The 20,469-nt window shown below is 38.6% G+C and overlaps 1 protein-coding gene across 2 annotated transcripts; it reads right to left on the bottom strand.

Moving 5' to 3' along the window:
- Window positions 1-2,717: 2,717 nt before the first annotated feature.
- ets2 (v-ets avian erythroblastosis virus E26 oncogene homolog 2) lies at window positions 2,718-11,323 on the bottom strand. 2 transcript variants are annotated; one of them, XM_058790152.1, is made up of 10 exons: window positions 11,181-11,323; window positions 10,634-10,687; window positions 10,198-10,315; window positions 9,261-9,380; window positions 8,985-9,185; window positions 8,825-8,899; window positions 7,355-7,552; window positions 6,156-6,404; window positions 4,801-4,919; window positions 2,718-4,681 (listed from the first exon to the last, which is right to left on the bottom strand). In XM_058790152.1, exons 2-10 carry the CDS (start codon window positions 10,679-10,681, stop codon window positions 4,466-4,468), a joined length of 1,344 nt encoding a protein of 447 aa, XP_058646135.1. In that variant the 5' UTR covers window positions 10,682-10,687; window positions 11,181-11,323; the 3' UTR covers window positions 2,718-4,465. The 2 variants fall into 2 exon arrangements, with proteins under 2 accessions (XP_058646135.1, XP_058646136.1); XM_058790153.1 differs by lacking the exon at window positions 7,355-7,552.
- Between the last annotated feature and the right edge of the window lie 9,146 nt (window positions 11,324-20,469).

Below are 20,469 nucleotides of genomic sequence, written 5' to 3'. Positions count from 1 at the left end.
TGTTGCATGAATGGGATTGGCTAGCATCTGCGCTAGGGTATTTGCATAAGATGATCTGATTGGCTGACGCCTGCGTTGGCGCTTGAAAAGTTGAAAGTTTTCAACTTCTGCCGCGAGCAACGCCAGTGAAGCGACAGGACGGACCCACAATTCCGTTCAGCAACGCTTGACGTCACTCCATTCAAAGTAAACGAGAGGCGTTGACACCGACGCCCCGTGTGAATGCAGCGTCACTCCGATCCGCCTAGAAGGACTGAGTCGCTCAACTCGCGGGTTCGCCGTTTCTTTCTCCGAGGTAACTGGGAGAGGAGAAACGCGAGAGCAGGAGGGGGCCATCTTCATTGAAGAATGGGATCCATGAGCGATGCAGGGACAAATTTGCGCTTTCGTCTGTGAAAGCAGCCCGTCTCAGTGAGTGCAGCATCAGCGACGCACACACAAATGCGAAGCTGTCAGTGATCTGAATCATTGGTGACAGCATTCTTACTCTGATCCACCTAGGATTGAGCCGCTTGATGTAAGAGGGGCGCTAATCTCACTTGTAAAACACACACTGGCGGATCAAAGTGTCGGGGGAGAATGAGCATGCCGGCGTGAGATCATTCAAACCCGGTTGCTCAGCTCCGTGACTGCACCGTTTCTTTCTCCGAGCTCATTGAGAGAGGAGAAACGGGAGAGCGGGGCTGCCTCATGGGTGCTGCCCAGATAGGTGACGCACTCACTGCCCTTCTGCACGGAATTCTGCACGAGCCACACTCACGATGCGACTTTTGCAAAAATATAGCAGAGAAATTGCTCAGGAATTGCTCTTACCAGCCGGATAGCCGCAGGGGAAGGCTTTTCGCTTCTTCCGCTGCCGGGGGCTTTTTTCTACGGCGGCAAGCTGCAGGCTGAGCTTCTCTTCGGCTTCTTAATTGCAGAGTCAGCAAAGAGATGGTCTCTTCGCTGAAGGAGAAGATTCTGATGAAATGGCGCTCTGGGCCGACTCATGTAGCAGTTGGCTCCGCCCCTTCTGGCGGGCTCGAGCACCATTGGTTTGTGCAGTACACAAACGTTAACCAATCAGGCTTCAGTAACAGAGAAAACAGGAGTTTCCCCCAAAGCAGTAGTCAATGACGACGCAAAGGGAGTTACCTTTCGATAGGAAACTAGTTAATTCAGTTATATATGCCTACAGGTACAGGATAATCATCTGCACTCATATTTGATTTTTATAGACTTAATGCATCAATATATATTTTTATATGCTTTTTAAAATAGGTTTAACATTATATTCCCAGCTGGAAAAAAAAAACTAAAACAATAGAACCATCACTGAAAATCCTAATGGTACTTTCCACTACAAATACCATTACAAACATTACAAACCATCAACTTTTAATCATTAAAACCATAAAAATTATTGGGAATTATTGGTTTTAACAAGCCACCAATAGAAAACGACCAATTAGCAGTAGAAACCCACAGGGTCCAGTTTCCATTAAAACCAATACAAGTCCCATTATAACCATTACTAATTTTGTGATGGCGTCTATTGTTTTTTTTCAGCATTTGACTAGGAACACAAGAGACTGGAAATGTCCAGGAAAAAAAGGTGGATAATGAAGAATGAGCAGTCCAATTTAATTGAGATTTTTTAAATATAAATGAATTTTAGCGTTTCTGGTAAAATTATAGTAAGTTTATAGTAGAATTGTAGTAAAATTACGGTTGCTTAGTTAAGTACCTGTGGATGAGGGGTCTTCAGCTGCTTCATTAGATAACCCCACTTTGAAAATTTCAAGTGAAAATACACCTTTACCAGATTTAAAAGTTTAGAATAACAGATATAACCCGGGGTTAAGCATAGTGTGAATAGCTCTATTGTTAGATTTAGTTAAATATGCTATAGAACTGGTTACTGAACAGATAATAATCAGTTTGGTTCCTGATTCTTTCTAGTCTCAGATTTGCACATTCTTTGTTTGTTTGGTAATAAATCATCTCTCATGATGTTTGTAATTGGCTATTAGCTGTTCACAGGAGGAGCATACAATAACACACACACACACTCATCAGTGAAGTGTGTGTGTGTGTGTTTTACGGCCGTATGCGGAGGGCAGTTGTGTATGGAGAGCATCGGTTGAGTTTCTATTAGGAGTGTTGACTCAGCTGTCTGTGTGTGTGTGTGTGTGTGTGTGTGTGTGTGTGTGTGTGTGTGTGTGTGTGTTTAATGTCTAAGAGCTGTGGGTTAAACACACTCAACCACAAGCTTCTGTGAGTCACTAATGCAGCTTCTAAACCAGGGGTCCACTAGGGGCCTCAAGATGACTTAAAACAAGACAAAACAAGCTTAAAAAGAAGCTAAAAATAACACCTTTAATCCACTTTGTTTTTCATTGAAGAACCAGGATTCACAGCCATGGAAAATGAACATAAATGAAGAAGTTTGATTTCAAAAGAGTGATTTCTAGACCTAGAAAAACTATTAAAATGAATAAAACATAAGACTGTGCTCTTAAAATTTAGGAATCCTACAGTGTACAGAAACTATGAGCCTCCATAGACTAAAATAGGTTTTGTTTAGCAGGAAACTTTTAATTAAACTGCTTGGAGTCATATATTGTTGAATGTTGTTGTGCCTGGAGTCAGAAAACTAATTTCTTACACACTGTAACATCAGTCAAACATCTCAAACACACACACACTCAAGAGAGAAACCAGCTCCACACATCACCTCATTTAAAGAGAATTTATTTGTTGATTTTCACAGAGATACTATACTGTTGGCAGTGTTTTCATGACATAAAGATGCATGTCTGGACAGATTCTCATGAGTCAAACGGCTCTTAAACACAGATCTTGATGAACATGTTTCCACCGGTGTAAAAATCACTGGGACGTTCAGCACAAACAGCGCTGCTTTGACTAATAAAGGCTTGATAATAAAGATATACTCTTGAAAACACTTGAATGGATCAATAAAACTCCTCATCATAAATCACTTTTCATATTCATCTGCAAAATAGACCTTCTCTGAAGAGCAACCGAATATAGAAAACGATTAAATACAAACAAACTCACTTGTATACAAACATAAACTCATACAAACATAAGGACACAGTGATTAATAATCACACGGTTTCTGTATAAATTATGATAATAGTGTAGAAGTCTGGAGTAAATATACAGCATAAATGTACAGTCAAACAGTCGTTCTGATCCTGAAAGTCGTTCCCTGTGAGATCAGAATGAGTCAATCATCGATGTGCGAAAAGAAAGCAGATTACAGCAGCTTTTCAGTTCAGCGTCTGCCAAACGGCCACAGATTAACCGCATCTCGTAACTTTGGTAAACGTAAACATTCAGACGTGAAACCGCCACGTCCCTTTGGCCTGAGCAAAAACAAGCAACGATACGAAATCCCTCCATAGACCAGCTATCCTCCAATAAATACACAGAAGATCAGCAGTTTCTACTGAAACACTCACAGAATATACAGGAATATCAGGAAAACGAAGAATCCTGGATCAAATCAAGATCAACTCAAAAAAAGTTGCCAGCCACCGTCAGCGTTTTAGCTGATTTTCACTCAAATTTCATGGTCCCAGAATATTTCGTTGTATGAATATCTGAACATGCAATACATCAAAATAAAAACCAGACCCTCTACTTTCAAACCAAAAAAAATCAGTTTTATTCTAGCTTCAAGTATTGTTTTTCATTTTTTATAAATCAACACTTGAATGTAGGTAGGTTTCATAAAAAAAAGCAACATTTTGAGCAAAAAACTGAGAAAAATCGCATTTTTATCAAAGCAAAGATGCAGTAGATGGCTTCCATCAGTACTTTCTTTCACTTTCTGGATCCACATTTCACTCGGTAACATTAGACAGTTTTCATTTATATGTGGTTAGTGTTCATGATCACATTATTTTTCATATGCATATGCATACATATGAGATCGCTCGTTTCTGCGTCTTCCTCGCCTGTGTTTTTGATCGAGTGATTCTAGACTCATTCAGGAGGTGCGTAACAGCGCCCCCTAGCGTATAACAGTGAAAAGAGGCAGGGAAAGAGTTAAAACAAAGTTCAGAGTGATTGTTAATAATGCTCAGTCTCTCCATTAGAAAGGCCACCAGAAGTGATTCAAACCTGAAAATGCGGTTCTCAATAAAAGCAATCAATCAGAAACTCTCCGAAGGCATCGCGAGCTCCGCTGCGATAATCACAGATGCGGCAATCCCAGCCGTGTGCTTGGAAAATCAACTCTCTTCCGTCTCTTGGTGAATCTACATTATTACAGGAATCGTCTGGTTCTGTGAACACAGCGTCAAAAGATCAGATCCAGTGTTTTAAAGTGTGTTCAACGCTCGGCTGACCGAAGAACCGCAGCGACAAGCGTGCGTCGACCGAACCGGCCGTTCTCCTCAAACAGAGACCTTCTCTGAGGTCTGGACGTGATGTCAGGTTTCCCGCCGCCGCTTCAGTCCTCGGTGTCCGGCTGCACTCCCAGCATGCCATGCAGCTCCTCCACCGTGTATCCCAGCAGGTTCTGCAGGTCGCAGACGAAGCGGTACACGTAGCGTTTCCCTGAAGTCTTGTGGATGATGTTCTTGTCGTAGTAGTAGCGCAGGCCTCGACTCAGCTTCTCGTAGTTCATCTTAGGCTTGTTTTTCCTCTTTCCCCAGCGGCGCGCCACCTGACGGCACAAGAACAGACACGTGAGATTGTTTATTCTAACATAAAAGGTCTTTAAAGTTGTGTTTTGGGCCATTATGCTTCTAAAGGTAGAAGTGAAGAGATGTGAGGGCTCCTCACCTCGTCGGGGTCGGTGAGTTTGAACTCCCAGCCGTCTCCGGTCCAGCTGATGATGCTCTGACAGCTCGTGTCGGTCAGCAGCTCCAGCAGGAACTGCCACAGCTGAATGGGGCCACTTCCTGTTAAGCACCAATGATATAGAGTTTAAGCATTAAGCATTCGGATTCATACTTTAGGAAGCCATTAGTTATGTATTTGCATCAGGGTTTAATTTGCTAAAATGCAACACGAGGCATTTAGAGTTGCAAAACTTCACTGTTTTTTGATATAGTAAATGAAAGTTTTGAATGAACAACAATTCAAAGATTTTTACACTAATACAGCCATAAAAAGTTAGCAAATTTCACTATTTTACCATTCACATTTTGTAATAATTATTCCTGTCAATGTATATTTTAAATAGATGTTTATTATGAATAAATGTGCATTGATATGATTAATAAATATGCATATTTTAAACAGGTTAGAATAATAAATATGGATATGTATTATTCCTATTCCTACACATGTTTTAAATAGGGTCAGAATAATAAATATAAATATTTATATTATTAATAAAATTTAACATGTATTATTTGTATAAATGCATGCTTTAAATACAGGCTAGATTAGAATAATAAATATGATTTTTTTTAATTATTAATAAATATGAATATTTATTCCTATCAGTGCATATTTTAAATAGAGGTTAAAATAATAAATTAGAATTTGTATTATTAATAAATTAACATTTATTCATATCCATGAATATTTAAACTATCTGAATTAATAATAATAATAATAATAATAATAATAAGTATGAATATTTATTAATATGCACACTTAGAATAGGGGTTAGAATAATAAATCTAAATTTGTATGATTAATAACTATGAATATTTATTATTATTAATGCATATTTTAAATAGAGGTTAGAATAATAAATCAGACTGTTTCTGTGATTAATGAATATAATTCATACCAATGCATACTTTAAATAGGGTCAGAAGTATAAATCAATAATAAATTTTTATTATTAACAAATTTGAATATTAATTCATATCATGCATTTGAACTAGGGGTTAGAATAATAAATATGAATATTTGTTTTTATATCAATGCATAATTTAACTTATTTTAATGATGAAATAATAACAAAATAGCTAAAAATTATATTGTTTTTGTACCAGAAAAATGTTGGACCTTTAATGCCCAGCGGGAAAATTGATAAGCATCCAAAAGCTTTTTCTTGCAAAACTGTTGTTGTGTTAAATTGTTGAGTATCAACTACTGTTTTTTCGTAAGTTTTACCCATATTTAGTGCAAATACATTTCTTTACACAAAAGCCAGCGTCAGCTGCATGAATGAGACGCACCGGTGAATCCAGCGAGCACGGCGGCGGGGATGACGGGTTTGCCCTGCTCCAGCGGCTCGTTCCTCTCCTGGACGTAGTCTTTGAAGGACAGGCCCTGTTTCCCGAGGCCCAGCGGAGCCACGCCGAGCTCCTCCTCGAAGCTGTCGTAGGACGGGACGCGCTGGGCATCGGCGAGCGACGAGTGGCTCCCCCAGGAGCGGAGGACGCTCTCGGAGCAGTCTGTGCTCTCCACGCTCTCCACTGACGACACTGTGAGGAACATCACATCAATACAAAATCAATTACAATTCCTCAATCGGATACTTAAGGTCAGAAGGTTAAGGTACTTAAGATTTCGATTCTACCAATCAATTCATGTGTGCACATCTTTTTTTTTTTTAGGTGGTGAAAAGGGGATGTTAAAAATTAGGAGTGTAACGGTACACAAACATGACGGTTCGGTATGCACCTCGCTTTTACGGCACGGTTCAGTATGGTTTCGGTAAAGCAGGACGAAAAAAACAAAAACAAAACATAAATTGCTTTTTCTTTCTTTCTAAATGTAACAATGGTTCACTGAACAAACTGCTCTTTCTTTAAATAAATTCAATTATAATTAGTAGTAGTATAAGGTTACAATTAACACAGAGACCAAACGTAAATTCAATTACTATTTATTTTTAACTATAATAATCAACACTCAAATTAAAAACTTGTATGCAAACATTTTAAATTAACTTCTAAATTATGCAATTTCTATTTGTTGTTGAAATTTAATAATTTATAGAGTCATAACTTGTTTTATAAAATATTTAGGCTATTTAAACATACATTACATAATTAAGACATCACTAACAGGTAAATATAATGAAGTATAGTCTAATATTTAGCAAAATGCTCTTCACTAGACCTCATTTCTCTAGCAAATAACGAGCTGTGGACACTGAGGTAGGCTAAACGAAACGCTGCGTGACATTGTTTACAAGCTGTTAAAAATGTATTTGTCTTTGAATGATTCATTCAAGAGATTCGTTCAAAAAACACTGATTCATCCAGTAACGAAACAAGTAAATCTTGAGTGAATCATTGAATCATTATGTAGTTTTTATGTTTTGCAAAAAGAGACACAGAATAAATGATTTTTTAACCACATTGGAATCGAAACTGGGAATTGATAAGAATTGGAATTGATCGAATTCAAACGAGGCGCGAGATCTGACCTGCTGCGAGACACAGAGCTGCTTTTCTCTCTCGACTGGCGTAGCTGACGCTGACGGTGCTGAGCTGAGGTTTGGGGTACATGGAGAGCTCCTGACCGAACGACAGCAGACCCGACTCCTCAGGCGTCTCGAAGAGCTCCCGCAGGAGACTTCCACGAGTATCAGGAACCTTCAGAGAACACTCCTCCAGACTGAGACCTACACACACACACAATCTATCAGAGTTTGTTCTGAACTCAATAAAGAGTTAACTAACAGAAACAGTAGGGTTGGGTATTGTTTGAATTTGATCAATTCCAGTTCCGCTTACTGATTCCGATTCTTATCGATTCCCAGTTTCGATTCCAGTCAAACATTTAGATATCAAACATACTGTATTTATTCTGTGTCTCTTTTTGCAAAACATTTAATTGCAGCTGAATACCATGAACAAAAATCAGCAGGCTACATAAAAACTGGAGCTGTTTGTGCGCAAAATAGAGCGGCGCGATTCTGGATAAATTTAGACTTTTTTTTATTTTATTTTTTATTTAAATGGAGGTTGTAGTTCTCTCACAATTCTGAAGACAAAATATTGGACAACTAAACAAAATCTCATAGAATTTAAAATGGAAACACAAAGCAAATGCATTTTTAACAGCCCCTTTTCACCACCTAAAAAAAGATGCGCACACAGGAATTGATACGCGGAATCGAAAATTTTATTTTACAACAAGCATCTGATTCTGGAATTGGAATTGATTTTCAATTTCCAACCTTAAGAAATATAAACGACTGTTCTGAATGACAAGTTTGCTGAAATGTTGGTTTAAATATGCAAATTAGGGATTATCTAATTAAATATGCATTCATTTGCATACATTTCCAAAACATTGGATAAAGCCAGCTTCAAAATTTTAGTTTTATTTAGTTGTTTTTCCAGAGGCGGATTCCGGATTTCTTTTTTCATCACTCCATAAATCAGAAAACTAATTTTCACAGTGTTTTTAGGAGTGAAATGTTGTATAAATGAAATACGAACAAACCTTCAGAATATAGAGAGGAATAAAACTGTAAAGTGTGGTGTGACAAAGATTGAAGTCTACAGATGCAAATAGATAGAGTGCAATAAAATAAACACATAAATGTGTATTCTGGATGCTTTCTTTCCACTAGAAGAGACATGATATGAAAGCAAAAAGCATGAAAAACACACTGGCTTTGCCTTAAAGACTCTATTCTCACTAAAAGCGGAGATTCTGTTCAAAACAGATGTAATGCACATGTAAACAAAGATCGGATTAATTTGGACTGACAGAAATCAGTTGCATGTAAACGACGATGTGAATCGGATTCAATCCAGAAATCAGTGCATGTAAATGAAAATGTGAATCGGATTCAATCCAGAAATCAGTGCATGTAAATGAAAATGTGAATCGGATTCATCCATAAATCAGTGCATGTAAATGCCCCAGTGAAGTGCAGACTTACTGCCGGAGCTGCTGCTGGTCCAGCTGCACTCAGACGAGCGACTCAAGACTTTGGCCTCATCATCCTCCTGACAGGCTGCGGGAGAAAAGCACACCGAATAAAACGTGAGCTCGAGCGTTACAATCACTAATGAAAGTCTGAGACCGGAATCCTCCGTTACCTCTCATCATCTGCTCCAGATGCTCCCACAGAATATCGCCCACGAAATCCGGAGCAAGATCCAGGAATCCGTCCTTTTCCAGGTCGCACAACTCCTGTCCGCTCATGTCAAACTTGAAGAAGCTGATGTTGGTCAGACTGAACTCTCCGGACGCCCAGTACAGCCACTGCAGGACGTGCTGCTTGGTCCACTTGCGTGGGTCTGTGGACAGAGAGAGCGTTACGAATGCATCCGACCCGTCCCCAAAACAAACAGCAGAGATCATTAGAGACTCACTGTTGGAGATCCCGCAGACGCGCTGCACCTTGGAGAAGCCGTTAAAGCTGTCCTTCAGTGCCTGACTGACCATGGCTTTACTGCAGGGTGTCAGCAGAGGAACTGAGCACATGCCGGCATCTGCAGAACACAGAGATCTGTGTCAGCTTACACACGCATGACATATTTGCATCAGGGTTTAATTGGCAAACATACAACACCGGGCATTTAGAGTTTTTTTTTTGAAACTGGGAATTTCTACTAATACAGCCATAAAAACTTAAAATTTCACTATTTTATCATTTAAATTTGGTAAGAAATATTCACATCAATGCATATTTTAAATAGGTATTTATTATTGATAAATATTATACGAATATATTATATTCATATCAATGCATAGTTTAAATAAAGGTTAGAATAAAACTGTATTTTTATAATAATAAAAAAAAAAGAATATTAATTAATATAAATGCCTATTTTAAATAGAGGTTAGAATAACAAATCTGAATTTCTACGAATAAAATATATATGAATATGTATTCATACCAATGCATATTTTAAATAGAGGTTAGAATAATAAATCAAATTTTTAAAATTAATAAATATAAGTGTATATTAATATCAATGCATATTTTAAATAGAGGTCTATTTATTTTAAAATATATTTTACTATTAACAAATATGAATATTAATTCATATCGTGCCTATTTGAAATAGGAGTTAGAATAATAAAACTGAATATTAATAAATATTAATATTTGTTTTATATCAATGCATATCTTTACTTATTTTAATGATGCAATAATAACAAAATAGCTAAAAATATATTGCAATACCCAAAAAATGTTTGACCCCTAATGCCCAGAGGAAAAAATGGTCTCAAATTGATAAGCATCCAAAATGTTCTCCCTCCAAACATGTTGTGATTAATTGTGGTTCTGCTGCTTTGATTTACCCTGGGAAAAACAGTCCAGACCGGACGGGACCTCCTGAGCGGCCTGCTCCTCCTCAACCGCATAAAAGCCCGAGAACAGAGACATGGGGTCTTCGAACATCTCGAACGCCGCCTGACGCTGAGACAAATAAAACACAAGATATTACACTCCATAATTACACCTATAAACTTCAGACAGTGAGTGATGAAACTGCTGATTGAGCACAGGCAGGAAAACCCAGAGGACACGCCTCATGCATGGCGTCATCGCTCAAGCGCTTATCTGCTCCACCAATGGGAGCGCATCACCATATATGGCCTTCCTGTTCCGTGCCAGCGTGGGCGAACCCCAGCTGACCTCCAATGACTCTACAGCAGCGCAGAGCTCATCCAATCAGAGCGCAGCACAGACCCGCCCTGATCTAACACACACACACACACACACACTCACACTCACCTTTAGTGCGTTTCTGAATCCAGGTAAAAGAGGCTCCATGTTACACATTGTGATCTAAAACAGCAAATAAATAAATAAAATTATCAAACAAATACTTCCAAGTACTTTATTATTGTTGTTATTATTATTCCATAAATCCTCAACTACAACCAAGCAACATTGAGTGTTCATTTTAAATGCCCTAATTCATTTAAATGTAACGTTATCGATGTTTGTCTGATCAGAAGTGAATCTTTGATAATCAGTTCATATAAAGTTTCCCTCGAGTCAAACGTGAATGTGATTCATGATTCATTAGTCACTGATGATCGAGCGCCAGAGAATGTGATTCATATACATTATATAACATACTAAGGTTACTGTACATGATCTAAATCGGATTATTCATGTTCATTTCACAGCTGCAGCGACAGAATCAAAACACAAAGAATAGAATCAAATAGAATCGATATCAAATAAAAAGACCGAAGCGACTCGAGCTGCTCCGTAAACCGTGTTTCTGACTGAGATTGAAAACATTGATGAGTTCACAGCTAACGTTACTAACCTGTTGAATTCTCGCAGAAACGCTTGAACTAAATCCGCCGTCAATAGTTAGTTTTATTCCTCTGATCGATCCGCTCACTGTCCTGATATATCGACAGATCGATCCTATTGATGCGTTAGTTACGCGTTTGTGTTGCGTCTCGTCTGAGCGCGAGAGTTTATGAGTCCAGCGGGAGCGCGCACGGCGTGGGCGGGGCCAATGAAAGACGGCAGCCAATCAAGTCACACACTGAAGTTTCGCCACACCTGAGATTTACTGCCATGAAACTATGCATTATTTCATTACAAACAATGAAATAATTATAAAAATTAGGATAACTTTAAGGTGTCCTTGTTACACATATAACATGCACTTACTATTATAATAACAATTAATTATGCATAATTAGTTAGGCGAGGCAAGTTTATTTATATAGCGCATTTCATACACAGTGGTAATTCGAAGTGCTTTACATAAAAGGAAGTAGAATAGTCATTAAAAAAATTATCACAATAAAAACAAAAGCTTTGTTCAAACTCTTCCGCACAAAGTGAAAAAACCTTCCAAAACTATTCCACTACTTCACCTCTATACTTTGACCATCATAAACCAAACAAATAGACTGATTAACCAACACACTTGTCTTTCTTTGCCCACATTCTCTTTACCATCACAGCATGTACTTCAGCCTTCTGTTTAAACTTTTAAAATGATATAAAAATTGATTTAAAATTCATTTAAAACTGTTAAGAATAGAAAATTATTATACATAGTGCAATCAGTTGGGACGTAGCACAGTGCTCATTCAACAAATGCACAGCTAAACAGATGAGTTTTGAGTCTGGATTTAAAAGTGGCTAATGTTTTAGCACATCTGATCTCTTCTGGAAGCTGGTTCCGACTGCGGGCGGCATAATAGCTAAAAGCAGACTCCCCTTGTTTTGTGTAAACCCTTGGTATTTCTAACTGACTCGATCCTAATGATCTGAGTGGTCTGTTAGGTTTATATTCAGTGAGCATATCTGCAATGTATTTAGGTCCTACGCCATTTAGAGATTTATAAACGAGTAAAAGTACTTTAAAATCAATCCTAAATGTAACTGGAAGCCAGTGTAAGGACCTGAGTGTTGAATACGAGATGTTAAAATATCCAAAGTTCGTTAAAAATTGTAGAAACTTGGTGGCATGTCTGATTAAAACACTGAAAGAAACACCAGTCCTTTGCTCTTCTTTATTCCACTGAAGTGAAGAATCACAAATCTTTAGCAGTTGACATGACATGCAGTTCATATGGAGCAGGACAATCATGATGCACAATATAAACAGGGTGGTTTTAGGTCACTACAAACAATACAAAAAAAAAGAAATCAAACTCATACAAACAACTCATCAATCCAAATAAGGATTAAATATCTAAACAAGTTCAAACTATACAATTGGCAAATAAACGTACTTAACGTATCCTAAGGAAAGGACTCAAAGGACATGGTTGGGTGCCCATTCAAACACCCACACCTCACCAATGCAAACAGGACAAAGGAAAGAAGCAAGGTCTATTTATAGTCCTTAACAGGGGAATATGGGTAATGTAGTGCACCATATATAGAGTTCACCCTAAATGTAGTTTACTAGGAATTGTGGGAGATGTAGTGCAAAGAAAATTAGAAAAAGGAAACAAATGAGTGAAATGGTGTGATATGCTCAGATTTTCTGGTTCTAGTCAGAATCCTGGCAGCAGTGTTCTGGATCAGCTGCAGCTGTCTAATGATCTTCTTTGGAAGGAGACCATTACAGTAATCCGCCCTGCTGGTGATAAAGGCATGAACCAGTTTCTCCAAGTCTTGACTGGAAACAAAACATCTAATTCTTGCAATGTTTTTGAGATGATAGTATGCTGATTTAATTACTGCTTTGACATGACTACTAAAACTAAGGTCTGTCTCCAGAAACACCCCAAGATTTTTGACTTGGTTTTTAGTTGATTGACCCTAGAGTCAAGGTATGCATTCACCTTGAGAACGTCATCTTTGTTTCCAAATGCAATGACTTCAGTTTTCTCCTTGTTTAACTGAAGAAAGTTCTGGCACATCCAACAGTTTATTTCATCAATGCATTGGCAGAGGGAGTCAATGGGGCTGTAGTCATTTGGAGATAAGGCTGGGTAAATCTGTGTATCATCAGCATAGCTGTGATAGGCAATTTGGTTCTTTCTCATTATTTGACTTCGTGGGAGCATATACAGGTTAAACAAGAGCGGTGCAAGTATTGAGCCTTGTGGGACTCCGCATGTCATGGACGTCCACTTAGACTTATGCTCTCCTATACTCACATAATAACCTCTCCCTTCTAAGTATGACCTGAACCATTTGAGTACCATCCCAGAAAGCCAGACCCAGTTTTCCAGTCTCTCTAGAAGTATGTTATGATCAACAGTGTCAAACGCAGCACTAAGATCTAGTAGTACCAGAACTGATATTTTGCCAGAATCAGAATTAAAGTGAATATCATTTATTATCTTAATGAGTGCTGTCTCTGTACTGTGGTGCGCTTGGAAAGCACATTGAAAATTGTCCAGGTATCCATTTGATACCAAGTAGTTGTTCAGCGGATTAAAAACTACCTGCTGTGCTACATGCAAGTAACCCTAAACCAAACCATAATCCTAACCCTAACCATACAGTAAGTACATATAGTTAATTAACATTACTCAGTACTTAAATGTATACCAAAATATAACCAAAATTAGATTACAATTGTAATTTATTATGTATTTTGAAAACAAATATATAACAAATTACAATGATTATTATTATTATCAAATTAAATAAATCATTAATGAAATATATTACTATAATAATAATAATATGGTACAGTGATATAAGAAAATTGAGTTTATTAATAATAGGCTAACAGTTTCATTAAAATCACATTACATAGTGCTTTTATTTTGCCGGAAAAGCGTAGGGAGTGTTTTCCTTATTTCACATTATTTTTTAACATACGAGCAGCGTCGCTATTTTAACTTGAATGTGGGAGATTTCCGGTGTCAGTTGCTGTTAATATTTGTTACAATGTTATTTTAAAGTATTGTTATAATCATAAACAATAGTTTTACCATTTACTGCCCTTTGTTATTTTTAATTATTTACTAATGAACCGGAAGTCTCGCACATTCATAGAAAATAGCTTTATTTCCGCTTTGCAAAATAAAGTGGATAAGCGACCCCATTTACTGTAAACCACGATAGACTATGCATTTATATAATTAATGACTAGAATAATTACATTAAAGTGTATTATAAGTTAACATATTTGATCATTGAATTTAGCCATGTTGATGCGCTGTCATTAGAATTCATAAACTGAATCACATGCTTGAAAAACTTTTTATGTGGCGCATGATTTGGGCATTACAGCAACAATGTTAACTTTAATTTATGTGACCTTTAATATGATTAAAAGTGCAGTTGAAATGCATGATGAAACTAATCTCTGCATCTGTCCAATCTGACACAGAGATGCTGAGGAGACTGTCAAAGCCTCACTGAAGACATCATGCACACCATAGAGGTCTCCTGCGCTGCTTTGCATATGTGCACAGGACAGACGGGTTGTGTGTGAGTGAAGGCCGCTGTTGTTTGTAATGGCGTAACAGCAGGTATCACACCTTCGTCTCTTTCAGTGATGATTGGCAGTTTCCTCCCACAAGCACTAATTATTCAGTGTGATGGCAGCAGATCTCCTCGCTATTGTCTCATCATCACCAGATCAGCACAGACGCAGCTCTCAGAGAGTTAAACATGATCAGAGCGGCTCTGAAGGGCTTTATGATTCAGAGAGCTTTGGGTAAACTAAGCCAATCTCTGGTATTGAGTTAGCTGGTGTGATTTAGTAAAACTCACCTTATGTTTACAGTTTCTCTTAATTATTGCGTTGGCTCAATTCTTTACAGCAATTTACCTAAAATATATTTTAAATATGTACTACATAATGCTATAAAAAAAAAAAAACAGTAAAGCTCAATGAAATATATTTTTGAAACTGAAAGTATATTTAGTTTTAAGTTTCATTTACTGAAGTATATCAGTGGCAAGATTTGCAGTCTTACAGTAGCCTACATATGTGTTATATTTTCATGTTTTTCTTCAAATGTGAAATATTCAGTGTTATTTTAGTATCAAGATAAATTAATATTTTTAGTTTGAACTTATTTTTATATTTTCCACTTTCATTTTATTTTTACTTAAGGTTTTAGTATTTTTTTTTTTTGGTTGTTTTTAATATGTATAGTATATAAGTTTTATAACTATAAAAGTTATTAATTTTTATTTCTGTTTTAGTTTTAGTTATTTAAGCACATAAAGGTAAACTTGCGTTCAAGTTTCAAGAAATGTTGCGTTCAAACTAGCAAAAAAAAAACAACGTTTTTTTAATATTGTTTTATATTTCAGTTAACATTAAGTTAAATATAATAACCCTGATTGAATGTATTTTCTTGGATTGAAATATGGAGGGCAAAATATTTTCAAATGCTTATAAAAATATATGTTTATATTTTTAAAACGTATTTTCAAAAATATACAAATAATTTTAAATGTGTTTTAGTAAATACGTATATTTTTTGGCCTTTTTTGGTGGATTTTGTGGATTTGAGTAGATCTCAGAAAGATTAACTGACTTTAGTTTGAAAGAATATAAGGAATTCTGAGAGTCTTGTGTTCTGCTGATAGCTGAATGTCTCATCAGCTGCACAAACTCTGTTCTAAAGCTGCTTCAGTTTGAGCTGAAATAAACACAGAGATCACTGCATCATGCATCATGCATGATCTTCTGTCCTCATATCGATATCTGAATGTGTTTGTGTGCATGTTGCTTGATCTAAAGATCAGCTTCTCACACTCTGTCCTGCTTTCTATCACATTGAGTGTTGCTTAGCAACCTGTGGCCTTCCTCTCCTGTCCGTGACAGTGGCGTGTGTGAAAACACTCACTCACACACACACACACACACACACACACACACACACATGTTCGTTTTTGTGAAAAGTGGGGACATTCCATAGGCGTAATGGTTTTTATAGCGTACTTACTGTATGTGCTATTGCCCTACACCAACCCTACACCTAAACCTACCCCTTACAGGAGACTGTGCATGTCAACTTTCCCCAAAAAACCTCACTCTGTGTGATTTATAAGCGTTTTGAAAAGTGGGGACATGGGTCAATGCCTGTCATACCTTTGTCATTATACACATCTATGTCCTGACTTTTCACAAAAACTCTCACACACACACACACACACACACACACACACACGCATACACATGTTTGTTTTTGTGAACTGTGGGGACATTCCATAGGCGTGATGGTTTTTATACTGTACAAACCGTATTTTCTATCGCCCTACACCAACCCTACACCTAAACCTTTGTGCATTTGTACTTTCTCAAAAAAAAAAAACTTCTGTATTCTGTATGATTTATAAGCCTTTTGAAATATGGGGACATGGGGAAATGTCCTCATAAATCACCTTCTCCTTGTAATACCTGTCATACCCATGTCATTATACACATTTGTGTCCTCAAATGTCACAAACACACACGCACACACACACACAGTAACCTTTTCTCGCTCTCGCCAAACATGAAGTCTCTGAATGTGAGTGTTGTTATGATGAGCAGAATCTGGTAACCATGGACACTGAATGTTTGTGCAGTGATCATATTCATATTCATATTCGTAACGCCTGAGCAGGTCAAGGAGAGAGTGAGAGGAAACAAACACAGGACTGAACTGTTGTCGGTGGTTTTTGTTGTGTTGGTTCTGTCAGCTGCGTTTCTGAGGTTCACTGTCTGAGTGATTCTGAGAGAGATCTGTATCATCAGAACTCAGAGTTCAGCAGCAGATCTGTGTGTGTGTGTGTGTGTGTGTGTGTGGCGCCTCCTGCTGGAGAAGATCAGATCAGACACACTTCAACTTCAGCTCACTGGTGCATTCCAGTCAGACCTTATTCATTATTTAGTATGAATTATTATTAATGAAGAGAAAACTAAAATGTCATAAAAAACAACAACAAAATGACAATAACAATTTCTAATGTTTGAAGTGTTGAAGAGAATCAATGAAGTGAGTGTGACGTGTGGAGGGTGTGTGTTTGTGTGTGTTTGTGTGTTCACAGTCTCAGAGTTAGCCTACGGAAACACTCAAGATATAACCTGACCATGCGTGTAGGTTTGATGGGGAAACTATGGTTCTCTCCTTAAACATGAAGAGGTCAAACAACAGATTAATGAGTTACTCCAAACTTCACCAAGCTCATGGATGCAATTATAATACAAGTCAGATGCTGAAGTGAGTTGCTGTTTTTGTCTCTTCTGAGGAAGATTCATTCACTTGTGAACCACACAGAGACATTTGCTCAGATTTATTTCATGTTCATCTGATCTCATTTTGTAAGTGACTTTTCTTCCTGTTTTAAAGATGTTTTCTTTGGATTGTTTGACTACTCAAAAGCGAATATAGGAAAATATAATTAATTTGTGTTTCCTGCTAGTTAAATGTCACATACATTAACAAAAATCTGCCTCTAAACCTCTCTTTTCTTTATTCGGTGTTGATCTAGACAAGTGCATGGAAACTATCCAAAGCTCTGTTAATCCTAAAGCCGTGAAAACTGCATCTCTGTGTTCATCGCATGTTCTAAAAGAACATGGTTACAATAGTTAAACCATGGTAACCACAAATTAACCATGGTTTTACTGCACTAACAGTTTAAGCATGGTATTTGTAGTAAAACTGTGGTTATAAAAAACAAAACAAAAACATGCTACACTTTTACAATAATAAAACCATGATTAATTTTTATCAAGGTATACCTTGATAAATAACCTATATATATGTGTAGGTTATACTTTTTTCTTTATGTTTTTATAACTGTACTGCCTTAATGGTTTGATGCTTTGTACTGTTTTATAAAAAAAGAAATCAGAAAAAAAGATTCAGGATACGCTCCGAAGTCCCGATCTGAATCAAATGATTCACTAACCTGCACCGAAGCGATCTGAATCAAATGATTCACTAACCTGCACCGAAGCGATCTGAATCAAATGATTCACTAACCTGCACCGGCGATCTGAATCAAAGTATCCACAATACGCTATTTGAAGTCCTGATGAATCAAATGATTCACAAAACGCACTCCGATCTGAATAAAAAGATTCAAGAACCTGCTCCAGTTTCGGTCTGAATCAATGATTCGCAATCCGCACTCCAAATACTTATCTGGATTAAATGATTCACTAACCCGCCCCGCCGCGGTCTGGGAGGAGATCTGCAACATAACCTACACACCTCACGTGGTGCGGTGCAAAGCTGCGGCCGTACCATGGCCCTCGGCGTCGCGGGCGAGAGGCCGCTGTGGCTAAATCTCTTGAGTATTGGAGACAGGGAGAACCTCTAGAAGAAGGAAGGAGAGGTGTTTGACATCTGTCAGCTGCGTAAAAGAGCATCCCGTCCCCCTGTTCCCCCGCGGCCTGTTCCTCTGACGCAGAACAGGAGGTTTTTGAATGCTTCCAGAACTGCTAAACCCCAGAGCACAGAGCAGGCGGCCCTCCCCGCAGCTGCTCAGAACGCTAACCCATGGTCCAGGTCTGCTAACCCTTCCAACAAAAAGAAGAGGGATACCTAGGATGCAATCTCTACATGGGAGGGACGGGTAGCACCTAGGGTTTTCTGCGATGTCCTCTCCCGAGTCCACCATGTTTGTTCCCCCACCCTCAAAAAAGCGGAGGATGTGGAGTTTGGGCGGAGAAATGGTTCTAAGTTGTGTTCAGGCCAGTTCAGCTTCCCCTCAACACATGGTTCTGTGGATTGCTGACAGCAATTCCGCAAGTTCGAGTGCTGAGAACGCAGCCACCAAAAGAATGTGGTCTGACGAGGTCCAAGCACAAGTTCCCAAGTGTATTAAAGCACTTCAGCCCCTGGGTTCACAACAAATAAAAGATCCTCTGTCGCATCCAGGCTCAATGCCGAGGGCGCAGGGAGACAAAAATATAATAATATCTAAGAACCAAGATAAATCGGTCTCTGGGCAACACAGATGCTGGCCGGTTTTTTCTCTGTCCACTAGATGGCGCCAGCACTCCATCTATGGAATCGGTTCAACAGAACCCTCTGACTCTTCATCTGGAGACTTGGAGAGAGTGTTCTGTGCATCCGTGGGTCCTTGCGACTGTAAGCAAGGGTTACAGGCTTCAGTTCGCTGTAAAACCCCCTCCTTCCAACGGGGTTATAGCATCTGTAGCATCAGGGGATTCGGCTCGGGTGCTGGAAGCAGAAATATCCTCCCTCTTGGAGAAAAGAGCTATATTTGCGCCCGATAATGGACCTGCGTGCTCTAAACAAGCACTTAAGGAAGTACAAATTCAAGACGCTCACACTCAGGGCTCTCACTCGTTCAATCGGGGGGATTGGTTTGCCGTGGTCAATCTCAAGGATGCTTACTTTCATATAAGCATCTATCTTGCGCACAGGAAATATCTCAGGTTTTTCTCTCAGAACGAAGTGTACAAATTTGTTACTCTTCCATTCGGGCTCAGCCTAGCTCCGCGCGTGTTCAGCAGGTGCATAGAAGCGGCATTATCGCCGCTGAGACACGAGGGTCTCAGAATATCTGCTTATTTGGATGATTATCTGATATGCGCTCATTTGCGGGAGCGTGCAGAGCAGGACACAGAGATGCTCATGTCTCATCTCATGAATCTGGGGTTCAGGAAGCCAAAAGCCAGCTGGTTCCCTCACAAGAGATAGAGTATCTAGGCTTGCGAACAGACTCAGTGGCATACCGCGCCATGCTTTAGGAAAGGAGGATAATGGCGTTTTATCAGTGCCTAGCCCAGTTTCGCAAAGGAAATCTGATCTCGTTCAGGACCTATCTCCGACTTATGGGCATGATGGGTTCGTCGCTGTCTGCGGTCCTGCTGGGCTTGCTAAAAATGAGAGACTTTCAGCGTTGGGTAGCTGCGAGGCGTCTGTGTCTAAATCTAAATGCACTTGGGCTTCTCCAAGAGGTTAGTTACATGCCTTGTCGGTTCATCAAGCATGTCTGAATTTTAGTCCGGATGACAGCAAGGTTATGCTGCTGCCAAACCCGGCTTTCATTCCCAAAGTCAGTTATAATATCGCTTATAACTGCTCTGCTTTGGAGTTGCATGCTTTTTACCCTCCTCTGTTTTCTTCTTCGGAAGGAAGGAAATTGCACACTTTATGTCCTGTACGAGCGTTTCAGTATTATGTAAACAGGACATGATCGTT

Source organism: Onychostoma macrolepis, chromosome 10 (genome assembly GCF_012432095.1).
Source record: "Onychostoma macrolepis isolate SWU-2019 chromosome 10, ASM1243209v1, whole genome shotgun sequence".
Lineage (NCBI taxonomy): Eukaryota > Metazoa > Chordata > Actinopteri > Cypriniformes > Cyprinidae > Onychostoma > Onychostoma macrolepis.
Note: the sequence above shows the minus strand (reverse complement) of the source record. Positions and strands in the feature narration are given on the sequence as shown.